The sequence below is a fragment of the Somniosus microcephalus genome, chromosome 20, assembly GCF_052327205.1.
Source record: "Somniosus microcephalus isolate GS21.2 chromosome 20, FLI_Smic_1.0, whole genome shotgun sequence".
Classification (NCBI taxonomy): Eukaryota; Metazoa; Chordata; class Chondrichthyes; order Squaliformes; family Somniosidae; genus Somniosus; species Somniosus microcephalus.
This window is the reverse complement of record NC_141006.1, coordinates 44,678,292-44,698,748: the sequence shown is the minus strand read 5'-3', so window position 1 is coordinate 44,698,748 and position 20,457 is coordinate 44,678,292. Positions and strand designations below refer to the sequence as shown.

The following is a 20,457-nucleotide window of genomic DNA, read 5'->3' as shown; positions in this document are numbered from 1 at the left end:
TGGGCCTCCCCAGCCATGTGCGAACCACCGCAGCAGCAGCCATCTTGGACGACTCCAGCCACATGGGAATCATGGACGCCGCCATCTTGGACACCAGCCGGGACGCAGCAGGCCGCCAACCCCCCCCCCATCTGATACCCGCAGCGACACACCGACCCCTACGCTGGCCTCTGTTACGCTGGACCAAACGAGACCGCACCAACTAGCTCGGTCCAAAATGGACGTTAAGGTAAACGGCCATGCAATAAACTGCCTTTTTGACTCCGGGAGCACAGAGAGCTTCATCCACCCTGACACGGTGCGGCGTTGCTCTCTCCCAGTCCTGCCTGCGCACCAGCGGATTTCTATGGCCGCCGAGTCCCAGTCAGCGGACATTGGCGGCTACTGCGTGGTGACACTAGTAGTAGACGGGACTGTGTTCAATAATTTTAAACTGCTGGTCCTGCCCCAACTTTGCGCTGCCGTTCTACTGGGGTTGGATTTCCAGTGCCACCTCAAAAGCGTTACAATGGCGTACGGTGGCCCCCTCCCCCCACTCACAGTCCGCAGCCAGCAGCCTCCAAATTGCCCGCCGCGCACCAGATGCAACCTCTCCACACTCAGAGTCCCACCCCCCCCACTGTTTGCTAACCTCACCCCCGACTGTAAGCCCATCGCCACAAAGAGCAGGCGATACAGTGCCGGGGACAGGGTTTTCATCAAAACCGAAGTGGAGCGGCTCCTGAAGGAGGGGATTATTGAGGGCAGCTCCAGCCCCTGGCGAGCCCAGGTTGTGGTCGTTAAGACCGGCGAGAAACAACGCCTGGTCCTCGACTACAGCCAAACAATAAACCGCTACACCCTGCTGGACGCCTACCCACTCCCCCGCATAGCTGACATGGTCAACCAGATCGCGCAGTACCGCGTCTTTTCAACCATTGACCTGAAATCAGCATACCACCAGCTCCCCATCCGCCCCGAAGACCGCCAGTATACTGCCTTTGAGGCAAACGGCCGCCTCTATCACTTCCTTAGGGTTCCCTTTGGCGTTACCAACGGGGTCTCCGTCTTCCAAAGGGAGATGGACCGGCTGGTCGATCAAAACGCGCTGCAGGCCACTTTCCCTTACCTAGACAATGTGACCATCTGCGGCCATGACTTGCAGGACCATGACGCAAACCTCGAGAAATTCCTCCGCACCGCCCAACTCCTGAACCTGACATATAACAAGGAGAAGTGCATGTTCCGCACAGACCGCCTCGCCATCCTTGGCTGTGTTGTGGAACACGGGGTCATCGGTCCCGACCCGGACCGGATGCGTCCCCTTATGGAACTCCCACTGCCCCACTGCCTAAAAGCTCTGAAAAGGTGCCTAGGGTTTTTTTCCTACTACGCCCAGTGGGTCCCCTACAATGCAGACAAAGCCCATCCGCTGATCAAATCCACCTCTTTTCCCCTGATGGCAGAGGCCCGCTCGGCCTTCCACCGTATCAAGGAGGACATTGCCAAAGCCACCATGCACGCAGTGGACGAATCCATCCCCTTCCAGGTGGAAAGCGATGCGTCCGACTTCGCTCTGGCCGCCACCCTTAATCAGGCGGGGAGACCTGTGGCATTCTTCTCACGAACCCTCCAGGGCCCGGAGACCAGACACTCCGCGGTCGAGAAGGAGGCCCAGGCTATTGTGGAGGCACTACCTGGCCGGAAAACGATTTACCCTGCTCACTGACCAGCGTTCAGTTGCTTTTATGTTCAACAACAAGCAGAGGGGCAAAATCAAAAATGACAAGATCTTGAGGTGGAGAATCGAACTTTCCACCTACAATTACGAGATCTTGTACCGGCCTGGGAAGCTCAATGAAACCCCAGATGCCCTATCGCGTGGCACCTGCGCCAGCACGCAGATAGATAGGCTGAGGGCCCTCCACAATGACCTCTGCCACCCGGGGGTCACCAGGTTCTTCCACTTCATCAAGGCCCACAACCTGCCTTACTCCATTGAGGAGGTCAGGACCATGACCAAGAACTGCCAAGTCTGCGCTGAGTGCAAACCGCACTTTTATAGACCAGACAGAGCCCACCTGATAAAAGCCACTCGCCCTTTCGAACGCCTGAGCGTCGATTTTAAAGGGCCTCTCCCCTCCTCCGACCGCAATGTGTACTTCCTCAACATCATTGACGAGTACTCCCGTTTCCCGTTCGCTATCCCCTGCCCGGACATGACCAGTGCCACGGTCATTAAATGTCTGAACAGCCTCTTCACCCTGTTCGGTTTCCCCAGCTATATCCATAGCGACCGGGGCTCATCGTTTATGAGCGACGAACTCCGCCAGTACCTGCTCGCTAGGGGTATAGCCACAAGCAGGACCACCAGTTACAACCCCCGGGGGAACGGACAGGTGGAAAGAGAGAATGCAACAGTTTGGAAGGCCGCCCTACTAGCCTTAAAGTCTAGGGGCCTTCCGACCTCCCGCTGGCAGGAGGTGCTCCCCGATGCGCTCCACTCGATTCGGTCACTGCTCTGCACTGCCACCAATGCCACCCCTCACGAGAAAATATTTGTCTTCCCAAGGAAGTCCACATCGGGGACAGCGTTACCGCCATGGCTGACGTCCCCAGGGTCGGTACTACTGAGAAGACACGTGAGGACCAATAAAACGGACCCCCTGGTCGAGAGGGTCGACCTCCTCCACGCCAACCCCCAGTACGCTTACATTGTGTACCCGGATGGGCGGGAGGACACAGTCTCCATACGAGACCTCGCACCCTCGGGGACCGCTGTAACCCACTACCCATTACCACCCCCCCCACGACACCCTCGGGGACCGCTGTAACCCACTACCCATTACCCCCCCCCCCCCACGACCAGATATCCAACCCCAGCAGCCGGCTCGCCTTGGACCGTCACCCACGAGGACTACACTCCAGTGCCCCAGCCTACACGGGACGCGACGCCAGAAGCTCCACCACCCCTGCCGTCGCCACGTCGATCACAGCGGCAGACAAGACCTCCGGAGAGGCTCCAATACATGAACTTTTAAATACACTTCACCCCGCCGGACTCATTTTTAAACAAGGGGTGAATGTGGTAAACCACTGTTATACCTGTCTGTACGTGTATGTGTATTCCACTAGGTACAGGTCTGGACATGCCTCGGCTGACTCCTCCCACTATTCCAGGTATATAAGTGACTACCTCCCAGTCCCTTAGTATTCTGGACGGGTCGACCACTCGAGACTAGACCTTCATTCTTTAGTTAATAAAAGCCTGGTTGTTACTCGCTTAACCTCAGTCTTTTGAGTAATTGATGGCGCATCAAGTGCCTAATTGAAAGATGAGGTGTTGTTCCTCGAGCTTACGCTGAGCTTCAGTGGAACAATGCAAGAGGCCGAGGACAGTGAGATCTGAGTGGGAGTGGAGCGGTGAATTAAAGTGACAGGCAACCAGAAGCTCGGGGTCCCCCTTACGGACTGAGCGGAGGTGTTCCCCAATGTAGAGGAGACTGCACCGTGAGCAGCGAATACAGTATACTTAATTGAAAGAAGTACAAGTAAATTGCTGTTTCACCTGGAAGGGGTGTTTGGGGCCCTGGACAGTGGGAAGGGGGGAGGTATAAGGGCATGTATTGCATCTCCTGTGTTTGCACGGTAAGGTGCCGGGCGAAGGGGAAGGGGTGCTGGGGGTGATAGAGGAGTGGACTAGGGTGTCGCAGAGGGAGCGGTCCCTACGGAATGCTGAAAGGGAGGCGAGGGGAAGATGCGTTTGGTGGTGGGATCACGCTGGAGGTGGCGGAAATGGCAGAGGATGATCCGTTGAATGTGGAGGCTGGTGGGGTGAAAGGTGAGGACAAGGGGAACTCTATCGTGGTTCCGGGAGGTAGGGGCAGGGGTGAGGGCAGAAGTGTGGGAGTTAGAATGGACACGGTCGAGGGCTGTGTCAACCACTGTAGGGGGGAATCCTTGGTTGAGGAAAAAGGAAGACATGTCGGAAGCACTGGTATGGAAGGTGGCATTGTCAGAGCAGATGCGGCGGAGACAGAGAAACTGGGAGAATGGAATAGAGTCCTTACAGGAGGCGGGGTGGGAGGCAGTGTAATCCAGGTAGCTGTGGGAGTCATTGGGCTTGTAGTGAATGTTTGTCAATAACCTATCCCCAGAGATGGAGACGGAGAAGTCGAGGAAGGGAAGGGAAGAGTCGGAGATGGACCATGTGAAGGTGAGGGAAGGGTGGAAATTGGAAGTAAAGTGAATAAAATTATCTAGTTCAGGGTGAGAGCAGGAAACGGCACCGATACAGTCATCAATGTACCGGAAAAAGAGGTGAGGGAGGGGACCCAAGTAGGACTGGAACAAAGAGTGTTCCACATATCCCGCGAAAAGGCAGGCATAGCTAGGACCCATGCGGGTACCCATAGCAACACCTTTGATTTGGAGGAAATGAGTGAAGTCAAAGGAGAAGTTTTTCAATGTGAGAACAAGTTCAGCCAGGCGGAGGAGGGTGCTGGTGGATGGGGACTGGTTGGGCCTCTGTTCAAGGAAGAAGCAGAGCGCCCTCAGGCCATCCTGGTGGGGGATGGAGGTGTAGCGGGATTGGACGTCCATAGTGAAAAGGAGGCGGTTGGGGCCATGAAACTGGAAACTGTTAAAGTGGCGGAGGGCGTCAGAAGAGTCGCGGATGTAGGTGGGAAGAGACTGGACAAGGGGAGAAAAAATAGAGTCGAGATAGGAAGAGATAAGTTCCATGGGGCAAGTACAGGCTGAAATGATGGGTCTACCAGGGTAGTCCTGTTTGTGGATCTTGGAAAGGAGGTAGAAGCGGGCTGTGCGGAGTTGGGGAACTATGAGGTTGGTGGCCGTGGGGGGAAGATCTCCAGAGGAGATGAGGTCAGTGACAGTCTTGGAAACGGTGGCTTGATGTTCGGTAGTGGGGTCATGGTCCAGGTGGAGGTAGGAGGAGGTGTCGGAGAGCTGGCGTTCAGCTTCCGCTAGGTAGAGGTCGGTTCGTCAAACAACAACAGCACCACCCTTGTCAGCGGGTTTAATGACAATGTTGGGGTTGGATCTGAGAGAATGGAGTGCTGCAAGTTCAGAGGGAGGTAGGTTGGAGTGAGTGAGGGGAGCAGAGAAATGGAGACGGCCGATGTCACGCCGGCAGTTAGCAATGAAAAGATTTAGAGAGGGTAAGAGGCCAGGGGGAGGGGTCCAGGTAGAACGGGAATTCTGAAAGCGGGAGAAAGGGTCAGCCGTGCGGGGGGAAGACTCCTGGCCAAAGAAGTGGGCATGGAGACAAAGGCGGCGGAAAAAGAGCTCAGCATCGTGCCGAGCTCGAAATTCATTGAGGTGGGGGCGTAAGGGGATAAAGCTCAGGCCTTTGCTAAGGACTGATCGTTCGGGGTCAGAGAGGGGGAGGTCAGAGGGGATAGTGAAAACATGGCAGGGGGAGAGATTGGGAGAAGGGATGGGGTCAGAGGAAAGTGAAGGGGAAGAAGTTTCCGGAGGGGCGTTGGTGTCCAAGAGTTTTTGAAGCTTGCGACCTTTAACACCTGAAAGGAAGATAAAAAGTTTTTTGTTAAACCGCCGGATGAGGCAAAGGATGAAATGGAACTGTGGACCAGGACAGCTTTGAGATAGAGTGAGTCGGTGCTGCTGAAGAGAGAGGTCGAGAGTGTTCATGTGGTGTCACATGGCATTCAGCATGGATCTCGGGATACGGCAAGAGCAGTGGTTCGAGGAACGCTGAATATCTTGGAGATATCTGTAGTCCTGGGTGGATCCAAAACACGAAGGGTGGAATTTCAGTTGGAATCCACGTGGAGTAAGTCGGAGCCGGAGACAGTTGCTGAGGAAAGATATGTGGCTGTGAAAGTGAGTTTTGGTAGATACCTGATCAAACACGAGAAGGGAGACAGAAAGCAATGAAGACTTCCTCTAAGTCTACGCTTCTCTAAAGTGTAGAGTCCCAACTCTTTCAGATTATCTTCATAACTAAGATGCTTTAGACTGGGAATTAGTCTAGTGGCCCTCCCCTGCACCATCTCCAAAGCCTCAATATCACCCACCATGTGAGGAGACCAAAACTGGATACAGTATTCCAAGTGCAGCCTGCCTCTATATATATTTATATATATATGAACTAAACTTGCCAGAAAAAGTTGAGGCTTGTCCATTCCAATGTAAGTACCCTTATATGGAGTGGTAAGCCTTCATTTCTGCCAAACAACCTCTCTGGCACAAAAATGTATTTTTACAAGTGTGGAGTCTCATTCCTTCAGATTTTAATTATTGTTGGAGATTTTTTTTTAATGTTCTTTTTCCCCTTTTTCTTTCTGTCTCTTTTATTTCTCTCTTAGCTTTCTTTCCTTCTCTTTATTTTGCTTTCTGTACCTGATATGACATTGAATTAAATATTCTAACTTACACTTCTTGGTTCAGACTCTGTGTTGCTCATTAACAACACTTCAATTTGATTGGTTAAGGCGATACACAGTTGCTTGTCCTGTTCACACTGGTCCCAGATGCCCTGTAGAAGGTGCTGCGCATTTTGACTCTCTAATTTACAGTAAGTTCCAGTGCAAAACTCCAGAGAAAGTCTATGGGCAAGGGCAAGTGCAAGTGTAACAAACTGCTGGCTCCGTTCGTTCACCGCTGACCACAAGATCTGGCCCGTATGGATTGACTAGGCTTCTGCCCTGGATATCACATTTGTGGTCACAGGAGGACGATGGTCTGCAGGCAGTCCTTTGCAACAGCCTTGTACACAGGTGACAGTGGTAACTGTTGTGTTTGTGACAGGATGAGACAGTCACCTACAAAGGAACTGAGCACAAGAGTGGAAAATACATCCAGAGGTAGTTCAGGATATTTTGGGGATTTGGGGACATCCAGAGATGGATCTGTTTTTGTCTTTAGAGAACTACAAACTCTAAGGGGGAGAAATTGGGTGGAGCCGCAAACGGGGCGCCAAGCTCGCCTGGGCGCCGGATTTAGCGCAGCGTTTGGAGCAGTAGCGACCGCCGGAAATTCAGCTTGAGCACCCCAAGAGGGACATGGGGCGAGGCTCGAGGCGCTCCGCGTCCCTCTTAGGACGCTGAAACTGAATATCGGGCATGGCGCACTGCGGTACTGCAGGCCTTCCTCCCATTCTTAAGGGGAAGGGGCCTGCACCAGCGCAATGACCGATCGCGAGTGCCGGCAAAAGAGCCCGGCACCGAAGAGAAGTGCCGGGCTCTCGAAAAACAGCCGGCAATGCCGCGGGGGGCGATCAGGAGGCCGGGGACGGAGGTGCTGGCAGGCGGCCGCCAAAACAAATGGCCGCCCCGCACCTCCACCTTAATTTGCGCCACTGCCGCCACAGGAAGGCCCCGTGAACCGGGCGTCATTTGCGAACGGCGCTACAGAGGCGGTCGCTGCCAAATATCGAGATTGGGGTGGTAGCGGGGCGCTGCGCACACCGATGACGTCATCGGAGGCGGCGCAGCGCAACAGGTTAACGCCGCCATTAGTGCCCCAGCTAAATATCACGGGAGGCGTGGCCAGTGGCGCTAAAGCCACTGAGTGCCCTCTTTAGGCGCTAACTGGTGGCGCAGCCCACCGAATTTCTAGGTCTAATACTTCTATTTGAGGATGAGACCATACCAGCCTGAAGGCTGCATAATCTTTTTTTTTCTAAGCATAAAGTTATTCATATGTGATTCCTCTGATCCCGCAGTTAATTAAAAAATAACTTACATTTTCATAGCACTCTTCAAATAATGGAAAATGTCTCAGAACATTTTACAATGAACATTAAGCAGAAGAAAAGGAAGCTGAATTTGGCCAGTAGGAGAGGAATGTGTTCAAAAAGCTTTTAAAAGCAGGGAGATACTTAGCAAGGCAGAGCGATTTACAGAGAATGTTCCAGCTGGAAAAACTGTAGTGACTGAAAGAATGGCTATTAATGGTAGAACAAGGAATAATCTGATGCAATGGAGAATGCAAGTAGCAATCTACATTTGGAAGAGATTGCTGAGGTAGGATGGGGTGAGGCTATGGACAGATTTGAAAGACATGATGAGGATCATGAAATCAATTCACTCAGGCATGGGGAGCTAGTGCAGCTGGGCAAAGATAAGAGTGATGCAAGTGCGGGACTAAGTGTGGGATAGAATCCAGGTCCTGATGTTCTGGATAAATTTGGGTAGTTTGAGAGAGGCTAGCAAGTAGAGCTTAGAATCAAGGTTGAAGAGAAGGGAAACTGAAAGTAATGAAGATGAAATAACAACAGAAAATGCTGGAAAAACTCAGCAAGTCAGGCAACATCCGTGGAGAGAAATTTGAGTTGACGTTTCGGGTTTGACCCTTCTTCAAAACTGGAGAGAAAAGGAACTAGATCGAAGGCAGGGCTGCGATCGGACAAAAGAATAAAAGAACCAAAAGAAGTAAAAGAGATTAGAAGCTAGACGAGATGGTAATAGGCTGTGATTAGGTGTAAAGTGTACTGGCAGGGCAAAAGATAGCTGCCAGGTGTGAGAGAGAAACAAAAGGAAAGGGGGGGGGGGAAAGGAAAGGAGTGGAAAAATATGAGTGAAAATGAAATAGGGGCCGAGGTTATGATCTGAAATTGTTGAAATCGATATTGAGACCGGAAGGCTGCAGAGTGCCTAATCGGAAGATGAGGTGCTGTTCCTCGAGTTTACGTTGAGCTTCCGTGGAACAGTACAAGAGGCCAAGGACGGTGAGGTCCGAGTGGGAATGGAGTAATGAAGATGAACAAGGTTGAAGAGAAGGGAAACTGAAAGTAATGAAGTCAAAGTCTTGACAAAGGGTTCACCTGAAACGTTGACTCTATTTTCTCTCCACTGATGTTGCCTGGCCTGAGTTTTTCCAGCATTTTCTGTTGTTACTTAGAATCAAGCTTTGAGGAGATCTAAGTGTGGATAAGGATTTTGGCAGCAGTGGGGTGGGGGATGGTGGGGTAGTGGCAGAGATGTTGTTTCAAAAGGTAAAAGAAAGTAATCTTAGCTGGGATTGGATGTGAGGAAGGAATCTCAGCTCCAGGCCAAAAGGATACCAATAATCCACGTCCCTAAATTTATTCTGGAAGGATTCTGACGTTAAGGTGGAGGAAATTTTGATTTAGCTAGATTAGACAGACAATTGGAGAATGTAGCACCAACCTTGGAGTTAATGTTGCAGGCAGAGAGGTAAAGCTGGATTGCTAGGATTTGGGATGGGAACACTGAAATCAAAGTGATAGGAAGATACTCTGCCCTATCACACATCCATTGGCACAACAGCGTCTTGGAATTTGCATCTTGTAATGTCTGCATTGTAATAGCTATGAGGGAAATAATGAGATTAGTTCCAATAATTGGCTTCCTTTGTTTGAGCGAATTAAATTTTTGATCCTCATACTCACTTTCATATATCTCCATTGTATCGCTACAATCTACCTCAGCAATGTCTTCCAAGTGTACATATCCACACATGTCCTCCACAAATCAATGAAATGCTAATTAGTGATTAAAAGCAGTGGGGAAGACAGAGAAATGGTGAGCTGTGGTCTTAGTCAGATAGGATACCTTTTTTTGACTTTCAACGATGCAGTTTCAGTCTCTACTTACCGAGCTATCTTTATATGATACCTTTGGAGTTTTTATTGCTCTTGATTGAAGAAAAATTGCTTCAGAGTTTATGGATAGTTTCTTTTGCATTTCCCCACAACTGTGAATAAGCTATGTGTGGTGTTGTGAATGCCTTTTCGCAGCTTGAAAATATTGCATTCTGTTCTCTTCCCCCTCTTTCCAATCATACAGGCAATGTATGTTTGGAGTACCAAAGGAGCAGTATGAATGACATGCAAGTGTATAATTTTATGTAATGTAGGTGCACACTAGATTTGGCCTATGCAATACACATTATATCACACTACATGCCATACAAGCATCATAATTCACTAAAACTTCAGATTCAGTGAAAAAAGTAAAGTTGTCAATGGTTTTAGCGTCATTTACTACATGAATATTTAATTTTGTGGTTGCTCTGAGATTTGGGGGTATATGGTATCCAATCTTGCTGTACGACTTGTGCCATTGTCTTTTTTCTCTAATTCACCTTTCTTTCTGGCATCCAAATGTAATCCTGATGCATGGTGTGAATGTACACTGTAAATGCACGTAATTAATCGTGCATATTTGTTAGTGTGAAATGAAGCTTCATAATACCAAACAGAATAGCCAGTTATTATTGCAATTGCAGAAGTATGCAATGTGGGATTTTATTTCTTTAACAGAGCTCTGCTACTGAGAGTTACTGGTTTTGGTGTATACACAGAATGCATGTGTGTGGCAGACCAGATACAGGTATCAAGAAGTGAATTTGTTACAGTAATTCTTGTACTCTTCCCCATGGATGGAACTCATTCAATTTTCTTTCCTTTGGTTCATTTAACTGTAATTTGTGCTTTCACATTGAATTTTCATGGATGCATTAACACAAAATTCCAATTGCAAATGTGTTCTGCCAATGGGGGGGGGGGGGGGGGTGGGTGCCTCGCCCACCAGCAGCATGTAACAGAAATTACAGGAACACTCCTTCCAGGTGAAACAGCGATTTATTTGTACCACTCCTTCCAGGTGAAACAGCGATTTACTTGTACCACTCCTTCCAGGTGAAACTGCGATTTACTTGTACCACTCCTTCCAGGTGAAACTGCGATTTACTTGTACCACTCCTTCCAGGTGAAACAGCGATTTACTTGTACCACTCCTTCCAGGTGAAACAGCGATTTACTTGTACCACTCCTTCCAGGTGAAACAGCGATTTACTTGTACCACTCCTTCCAGGTGAAACTGCGATTTACTTGTACCACTCCTTCCAGGTGAAACAGCGATTTACTTGTACCACTCCTTCCAGGTGAAACAGCGATTTACTTGTACCACTCCTTCCAGGTGAAACAGCGATTTACTTGTACCACTCCTTCCAGGTGAAACAGCGATTTACTTGTACCACTCCTCCCAGGTGAAACAGCGATTTACTTGTACCACTCCTTCCAGGTGAAACTGCGATTTACTTGTACTTCTTGCAATTTAGTATACTGTATTCGCTGCTCACGATGTGGTCTCCTCTACATTGGGGAGGCCATACGCAGATTGGGTGACCGCTTTGTGGAACACCTCCGTTCAGTCCACAAGGGTGACCCGAGTTTCCGGTCGCCTGTCATTTTAATTCTCCGCTCCACTCCCACTCAGACCTCACCGTCCTCGGCCTCTTACACTGTTCCAATGAAGCTTAACGTAAGCTCGAGGAACAGCACCTCATCTTTCAATTAGGCACTTTATAGCCTTCTGGACTCAACATAGAGTTCAACAATTTCAGACCATAACCTCGGCCCCTATCTTTTTTTTCCATTTTTTTTCTCTCTCACATGGCAGCTGTCTTTCATTCTGCCAGTGCCATTTACACTTCATCTAGGGCCATCTTTTGTTTCTTAACTTGTCCCATTACCATCTCCTATTGCCTTGCACCATCATCCCTTTTGTCTCTTAATCTCTCCTGCCTTCCAGCCTATCACAGACCTTCCCTTTTGTTCTCTCCTCCCCTCCCCCTTTCCCTGCCCCTGCACTTGCTTAAAAACCTGTTCCATCTCCAGCTTTCTCCAGTTCTGACGAAGGGTCATCGACCTGAAACGTGAACTCTGTTTCTCTCTCCACAGATGCTGCCTGACCTGCTGAGTATTTCCAGCATTTTCTGTTCTTATTTCAGATTTCCAGCATCCGCAGTATTTTGCTTTTGTTACAGAAATTAGGGTTTGCTCAGAGCACAATGTTGTGACTATTAATTTGGGCTTTGTATTGGGTGCAGCTTGTGACGTTAAAGTTCTGCCTAGAGGTGGAGCCCTGTGGCTGCATCCTTCCATGGACGCACAGAGCTTTTTGTCGCTGACCAAAATGCAACGCATAACTGTCAGTATAACCTGGGCCTGCCAATTGCACATCATGCTGTACAGATACCAGTTTTCTAATGGCACCTGCAATATCCTGGTTTTCTTATCTAGTTTTATTGCCCTTGTAAATGGGATTTATATGAGGGAGCTCCTGATGTACATGGTGGTATCTCATGAATTTTTTAGTATTCTTTACAGCATAGATCAAAGCAGACAGCCTCCTTAGGAAAAAGAGCAATTATTACAGTGAATAACATGCCTTCCCAATTAGAACTTTGGAGCCAAGTTATCTGGAAATAGTGGCTGACTTGGGCTAATTACCTAGAATTACATAGAATGTACAGCACAGAAACAGGTCATTCATCCCAACTGGTCCATACCAGTGATTATGCTCCACAAGAGCCTCCTCCCACCCCTCTTCACCTAACTCTATCAGCATAACCTTCTATTCCTTTCCCCCTCATGTGTTTATCTAGCTTCCCCTTGAATATATCTATCACCTGTACTAAACCTTGTGGTACAGGTAGACTACCCTTTATCCGGACTTCCGAAAACCGAAACCCTCTAAAAACCGAAGGTTTTTTCGTTCAGCGTAAGTCGTGCGTACGAACGAAAAAACCTTCGGTTTTTAGAGGGTTCCGGTTTCGGAAGTTCGGATAAAGGGTAAGCCGTGCGCACGACCCCCCGCCGACCCCCCCCCGCGGACCCCGCCGGCCCCGACAACCGCCGATCCCCCCCGCGGACCCCGCCGGCCCCGACAACCGCCGACCCCCCCCCGCGGACCCCGCCGGCCCCGACAACCGCCGACCGCCCCCGCGGACCCCGCCGGCCCCGACAACCGCCGACCCCGCCAGCCCCGACAACCGGCGACCCCCCCGCGGACCCTGCCGGCCCCGACAACCGCCGACCCCGCCAGCCCCACCAACCGCCGACCCCCCCCGCGGACCCCGCCGGCCCCGACCAGCCCCGACAACCGCCGGCCCCCCCGCGGACCCCGCCGGCCCCGACAACCGCCGATCCCCCCCGCCGACCCCCCCGCGGACCCCGCCGGCCCCGACCCCCGCCGACCCCGACTGACTTACGCTGAGCGTCAGTGTAAGTCGTGCGCACAACCCCCCGCCGACCCCCCCCCGCGGACCCCCGCCGACCCCCCCGCGGACCCCTGCCGACCCACCTTCCGAAATCCGAAATTCTCCTTTATCCGAAACTCGGCTGGTCCCGAGGTTTTCGGATAAAGGATAGTCTACCTGTAGCAAGTTCCACATTCTAACTACACTCTGAGTAAAAAGGTGTCTCCTGATTTCCCAATTTGATTTACTAGTGACTGTCTTATTATGTTTAATATTTATGGCTCCGCAAATGGAAACATCTTCTCTACGTCTACCCTATAAAACCCTTTCATAATCTTAAAGACCTCTATCGGGTTACCCTTCAGCCTTCTCTTTTCTAAAGGAAACAGCCCAAGCCTGATGGGTATAACCTCTCAGTTCTGGTATTATCCTTGTAAATCTTTTTTCCACTTTCTCCAGTGCCTCTATCTCCTTTTTATAATATGGAGACCAGAACTGTGCACCGTACTCTGTGCGATCTAATCAAGGTTCTATACAAGTTTAACATAACTTCTCTGCTTTTCAATTCTATCCCTCTAGAAATGAACCCCAGTGCTTTGTTTGCTTTTTTATGGCCTTAGTAATCTACCCATCGCTGCTTTTAATGGTTTGTGTAATCAGTGGGAGATATTGCTAATATAAGAATCTATTATTCATACACCTATAAACTTTCTTGCCTTTGTGTCTGGTAATTATCAACTGTTGCATATCTTCTGCAAGACCATCATATGTTTATTGAGTGAACTAATGGAAGCATTTGTTTTAGATCAGTAAAAATAGTACATAGAAGTTCTTTCTTTTCCTCCCCACCCTGGTGTGACAGTGACCCACAGACTGGGAAGATCCTAGGTTTGTTTCCCAGCCTTTGCTGAAAGTTGATCTCAACCAGAATGGCAGGTGCTTAGCCCCCCTCAGTACCTCTACACTGGGGAGGGGAAATACTGCTCGGCATTCTTGGTCCTGCTCACTATGCAGCAACCCCATTTGTGTATGTGTATGCTTGGGTGCTAGCTGAGGACGGAATTCAACTCAGTTCTGATGGTCTCCAGAACGGAATAGCCCATCAACATGACATTCACTATCGGGACTGTCTTTAGATTAATCCCAGATGAAATTAAAAACCTTCAGCCTACTTCGAGAAAAAATATATAAATGTAACAAAATTTAAATTTTCATCTTAAACCACTTCAAATCTAACCTCTGATTTAAATTTTTCATGGGAATTGTGTAGGTGGGGCTGAGGCTGACGGGAAATCCTCTGACCCTCCGCAGTATGAGGCCCTGGTAGATTTTATGTCCTGGGCCTCATCTGCATCGTCAGTCTCCCGCCCAAACCTGGCTCGATGTGCAAGCTGGCCAGCAGGCAGGTGCGAAACTTCATGCAGCAGGAGGTTGCCCCTGAGGGACAATCCCCAGCAGTCGGGTAAATGGTCAGGAAGTCATTGGAACCCAATCTGCATATTTAAAGAAGGACCCCCCCTGCCTTTTGGCAGGGGTCCCGCTTACCTGCTCAAAAGAGCAGGTTAAAATTGCAACCTGTGGGATCAGAGGAGTAAGGTCACTGCAACCATTTTAACTGTCCACCTACTCGGTTTCCGCCAGGCGGGCAAAGTTCAAATCGGCCCACTAGTGCTTAAGCAATATCCTGTCTGCAATTAAGAGGTTGGTTTGGATCACTGTGGATACCTAACCTGAGGGCAAGGGGATATGAACCATCCTGAAAGCAGACTGAGGCAATGAAGAGATTTCTGCAAAAGAGCAATCTTTTGGACCAGTTCATAGAATATGAACCAGCATCCTCTGATCCTCCACAGACCTGTAGCTTGTGGCAGCATCTATTCCTGAGTATGAGATTAACTTTGTTGACTTATTTTTTGCATGAATTTGATTTGTGTGCTTTGACCTTGGCAATGCAATTCCTTTGCTGACCTCTCATAAACATTTCACAATGTCAAGCTTGATGTTATAAGAACACAGTGAAATGGACCTGTTATATTTTTTATTATGAGTTCAAAGAGTAAGAAACTGGCCATGTTGCAGAAAGTTCTGTTGAGAGTTGAACGGGAACTGGAAGTGTTACAATCTCAGCAAGAAACCAACGATGAGGAATTACAGAAAGACATGGACAGACTGCAGGAAACAGTGCAGAAAATATGTGAACTGCATCATAGCAGAGGTACAGCACATTTTGTTGTTGTAGTCTGAATTTCATAGGTTAAGGATCACCATGCGATCTGGATACATTTGTAAGAGGAAGTTGCAGCTTAAAGTTCGAGTATTGGATTTCTTCTGCCGCATTCTGTTTGGGAGCATCAAAGACCATGATGGAAATAAAGAACTGCTACAATCATTCAAGTAGCATTTTAAAGTTTAAGTATTATTTTTTAGATAAAATGTTTTCAAAGCTATCTAATAATAATTATAGAGTCATAGAGTCATAGAGTTATACAGCACGGATAGAGGCCCCTCGGCCCATCGTGTCCGCGCCGGCCATCACGCCCTGTCTAATCTAATCCCATATTCCAGCATTTGGTCCGTAGCCTTGTATGCTATGGCATTTCAAGTGCTCATCCAAATGCTTCTTGAATGTTGTGAGGGTTCCAGCCTCCACAACCCTTTTCAGGCAGTGAGTTCCAGACTCCAACCACCCTCTGGGTGAAAAAGTTCTTTCTCAAATCCCCTCTAAACCTCCCGCCCTTTACCTTGAATCTATGCCCCCTAGTTATTGACCCTTCTACTAAGGGAAAAATCTCCTTAGTATCCATCCTATCTATGCCCCTCATAATTTTGTACACCTCAATCATGTCCCCCCTCAGCCTCCTCTGCTCCAAGGAAAACAAACCCAATCTGCCCAGTCTCTCTTCATAGCTGAAGCGTTCCAGCCCTGGTAGCATCCTGGTGAATCTCCTCTGCACCCTCTCCAAAGCTATCACATCCTTCCTGTAGTGTGGCGACCAGAACTGCACACAGTATTCCAGCTGTGGCCTAACCAGTGTTTTATACAGCTCCATCATAACCTCCTTGCTCATATATTCTATGCCTCGGCTAATGAAGGCAAGTATCCCATATGCCTTTTTTACCACCTCATCCACCTGTTCCACCGCCTTCAGGGATCTGTGTACTTGCACACCCAGATCCCTCTGACCCTCCGTCTTGCCTAGGGTCTTACCATTCATTGTGTATTCCCTTGCCTTGTTAGTCCCCCCAAAGTGCATCACCTCGCACTTTTCCAGGTTAAATTCCATTTGCCACTGTTCCGCCCATCTGACCAACCCATCTATATCGTCCTGCAGACTGAGACTACCCTCCTCGCTATTTACCACCCTACCAATTTTTGTATCATCCGCGAACTTACTGATCATACCTTTTACATTCATATCCAAGTCATTAATGTAGACCACAAACAGCAAGGGACCCAGCACCGATCCCTGTGGTACCCCACTGGCCAGAGGCTTCCAGTCACAAAAACAACCTTCGACCATCACCCTCTGCCTTCTGCCACTAAGCCAGTTTTGTATCCAACGTGCCAAGGCACCCTGGATTCCATGGGCTCTTACCTTCTTGACCAGTCTCCTGTGCGGGACTTTATCGAAGGCCTTACTGAAATCCATGTATACCACATCCACTGCGTTACCCTCATCCACACACCTAGTCACCCCCTCAAAAAATTCAATCAAATTAGTCAGACATGATCTTCCCTTGACAAAGCCATGTTGACTATCCCTGATTAATCCTTGCCTCTCCAAGTGGAGACTAATTTTGTCCCTCAGAATTTTTTCCAATAATTTTCCCACCACTGATGTTAGGCTCACTGGCCTGTAGTTCCCCGGTTTTTCCCTACTCCCCTTCTTGAATAATGGAACTACATTAGCGGTTCTCCAGTCCTCTGGCACATCCCCTGTGGCCAGAGAGGTTCTGAATATGTGTGTTAGAGCCCCCGCAATCTCTTCCTTTGCCTCACACAGCAGCCTGGGATACATTTCATCCGGGCCTGGGGATTTATCCATTTTTAGGCCTGCTAAAACCGCCAACACCTCCTCCCTCTCGATGTTAATATGTTCGAGCATATCACAGTCCCCCCGCCCTATTTCTTTGTCTACATCGTCCCTCTCCATAGTGAAAACAGATGCAAAAAATTCATTTAGAACCCCTCCTACATCTTCCGGCTCCACACACAGATTTCCACTTTTGTCCCTAATGGGCCCTATTTTTTCCCTAGTTATCCTCTTACCCTTAATATACTTATAAAACATCTTAGGATTTTCCTTTATTTTGCTCGCCAGTGTTATTTCATGGCCCCTCCTTGATCTCCTAATTTCTTTTTTAAGTATCCCCCTGCACTTTTTGTACTCCTCTAGGGCTTCCTCCGTCTTTAGCCTTTTGTATCTGCCAAAATGGTAAAAATCACAGTGGATTTGCATTCCACCCCTGCATTTAATTTTAGTACCCTGAGTCCTATTGTTATAATAACAGCTTAGGTGTTCCAATGTCCTCTCTCGCAATTTACAATGGGTTCATACAAAGCTGTTAAATTTAAATATTATTTGAGATGTGTATTGTGATCAGAGAATTATTGAGGTGAGGCACAACTTTGGTTTACTTTTTTAGTTTACAAGATGATTTACTACTTTTATTCTCCTTTCTTGTGGGTCATCCCAGCACCAACACAGATTATCAAATTCATTTGAACAAGCAACAACTTTAGTAAAATAACATCAAAAATTTAAATGTTCCATTTGCGGTATGGATGTACACCATAAACAGGCCCTGATGTGTGTGTATATCACACATTTATAGATCAACGTTGTCTGCATAAATACATGGTGTCTTCATGTTTCCTAAAACTGTATATGGTGATTTCTAGGGTTAACAGATAGCATGTCTGCGAAGAAGGAATATCGAAGTATTCAATCTAGAGAAGAATTCTTGAGAAAGAAGTTGCACATGGGCAACCTTTATTTGAGAAGGTATGTATACAGTGTTATCATTCCTTCTGAACTAAGCAAAAGGTTTTCAAAACATACAAGGAATTTGGTAGGTAGGTAAAGTATAAAGTCTGATAGATCGCCCAACTCCTGGAACCAGAGAACCATAACGGTTAATGGTGCAGAAGAAGGTCATTAAGTAAATCATGTCTAGTCCAGCTTTTTTCTATAGCAATCTAATTCTAATCCCATTGCACCCTGATTTCCCCATATCCCTGTATCATCTACTGCTTCAAATATATATCCAAATTTGCCTTAAAAGGTTGAAAATCCTATCTCTACTAGCAGCCTTGGCCGCTCAGGAGGAGCCCTCCAGTACATGCCAGAGCGTGTGTCCCATTTCGTAGTGGTCTGCTGTATTGTCCACAACTTGGCAATCATGAGGGCACAGCCCTTGCTACCACAGGTTCTGGGACCACCTCAGGAGGAGGAGGAATGGAGGAGGCAGGCAGCAGATCCCCATTCCAGACAGGTTGTCCATGAGCGCCTCATCAGACTCCGGTTCCAATGAATGAAACCCCAGATTCCCGTTGCTCACCACTTCCCCACCTTACCATCCCTCTGTCATGGAACATCACAGCGTCCTCCTGGCCACAAAGCTGAAATGAGAGCCACCACAGAACAAACATTCCAAACATAATTTATCAATTCTAATACTACACAACAATATCAACTAATCACCCTTGTAAATTCCCTTAGTGTCTGTCTTTCATGTTCCTTTTCCTACTCTAGTGCCCCTACGCAGTGCTTCCCCAGTGGCTGCAGCATGGCTGGTGGAAGGCTGCTGACTTTCAGTGGGAGAGACTGCAGATGGCCTTACAGGACGACCTCGAGCGGCTCTGCACCAAGAAGGCCCAGCTGTAGACTGCACCACCTCAGCATGGGCGGCAGCAGTCTGAACTGGCTGGATGGCAGGCAGCAGCAGTGGTGGGAGCAGGAATGCTGTCATCCTGAAAGAGGACAGCAGGTTCTTACTTCACGGAGCCACTGCCACTCCCCCGGGGTGGCACCTCAGCATTCCTAGCCATCTGTTGGAGAACAGATTGCTGCACTGCTGTGAGTCCCTGAAAGCCCCTTTCCACACTCGTAAACCCAGCCACGATGGCAACAGTCTGATCTTGTATGGCAGCAAGCTGAGACTGCATGAAAGCGATCTGATCTTGTGTGACAGCAAGCTGAGACTGCAGGAGAGCAGCTTCCACTGCAGCACTGAGACATTGGGTCGCTTCTGCCTGTGCTGCAATGGAAGCCGTGAGATCATCCATCACGCCCAGCAGCATGGTTGGGTCCACAAGTTCTCTAATGGAGTTGCCCATCATTTCCATCCTGGAAATCATGGACTCCAATCTCCGCGCAAAACCCCGTGCAATGTTGGAGCCAGACTCCTCCATGCTCCGCGACACTGACAAGAGGCTCTCTGGCAGGCTTGCCATTGCACCAAGCATTTATGTGTGCATGTGCATCACCCTACTTCTGAAGGCCGCCCCATCGAGGTCATCATCTGGGTCCTGTACAGCAGAACTCGTGCGCGAACTCGCCCTCCGGGAAGCTGACTCCCTAGCTACCCTTTCCCCCAGGCCTGGCTGCAGCTCACTCGTGCCCGGTGCCTCACCACTTGCCAATCCTGTCTCTATACTGCCCTGTAAAGTCCGCACAGTGCTATTTTCTGAGCTGGTGCCTGGGAGTATCAGATCATGTGACAGTGCCTCTTCTTCTTCACTCACCTCCATAACTTGGGGGACAAGCTAGGCTGGTGGGATGTCTTGGGTATCGGAAAGGAGAAAGGCGCTAGGGTCGAGTTATGGTGAGGGGGGCAGGGGGAAGTAAGATGTGCATGCTTACTGTAGTAACCTGAGAGGTTATGAGTAACTTGATCCACCAGGTGGTGCTGTGGCAATTGGTCTCCTGAGTTAAGTCTGGTCTGTACTGGTTGTACTCTTTGTTTTTGCTGCCTCATGGCAGAAGCTTTTATGGGCAAGTGTTGATTAAACCATGTTACGGAGTTAACCTGTGTCCGTCTCCATCTGTAGCCACCTCAAGATACCACATATGGTGACGAGAATAAAGGACGGAAAAGTTTTGGTGGATCAGTCATAGTTATGGAGTATTCGGAAGAGGTGCTCGGGTTGGTTAGCAAACTAGTCGGAAAAGCACGAGGCTAGGCCACGGGAGTCGAAACGGAGTTTGATTTTTTGGCTGAAGTGACCGGACTCCAAGGATGGCAGGAACGGTAGGCTCCGTGGCACCTTTTGACAGCAAGTCGCAGTCTTGGGAGGAGTATTGTGAAATACTGAGCCATTTCTTTATGGCAAACGAGGTGGACAGTGCTGAAAAGAAAAGGGCCATTTTACTGAGTTGTGTGGGAGCGCAAATCTATACATGGATGAGGAATCTGCTGAGCCCGGAGCGGCCAGGAGAAAAATCTTTTGACGAGTTGGTGAGTCTACTAAAGAATTATTTC

At 48.8% G+C, this 20,457-nt stretch overlaps 1 protein-coding gene across 2 annotated transcripts in view; it reads left to right on the top strand.

Annotated features, from left to right (window-relative positions):
• Positions 1-20,457, top strand: part of LOC147103185 (uncharacterized) — a 61,105-nt gene that overhangs the window by 15,735 nt on the left and 24,913 nt on the right. For both annotated transcript variants that reach the window (XM_085963137.1, XM_085963136.1), the window contains exons 4-5: positions 15,021-15,187; positions 17,876-17,978. In XM_085963137.1, the coding sequence (XP_085819263.1) occupies positions 15,021-15,187; positions 17,876-17,978 (270 nt within the window). The remainder of the gene's footprint in view (positions 1-15,020; positions 15,188-17,875; positions 17,979-20,457) is intronic.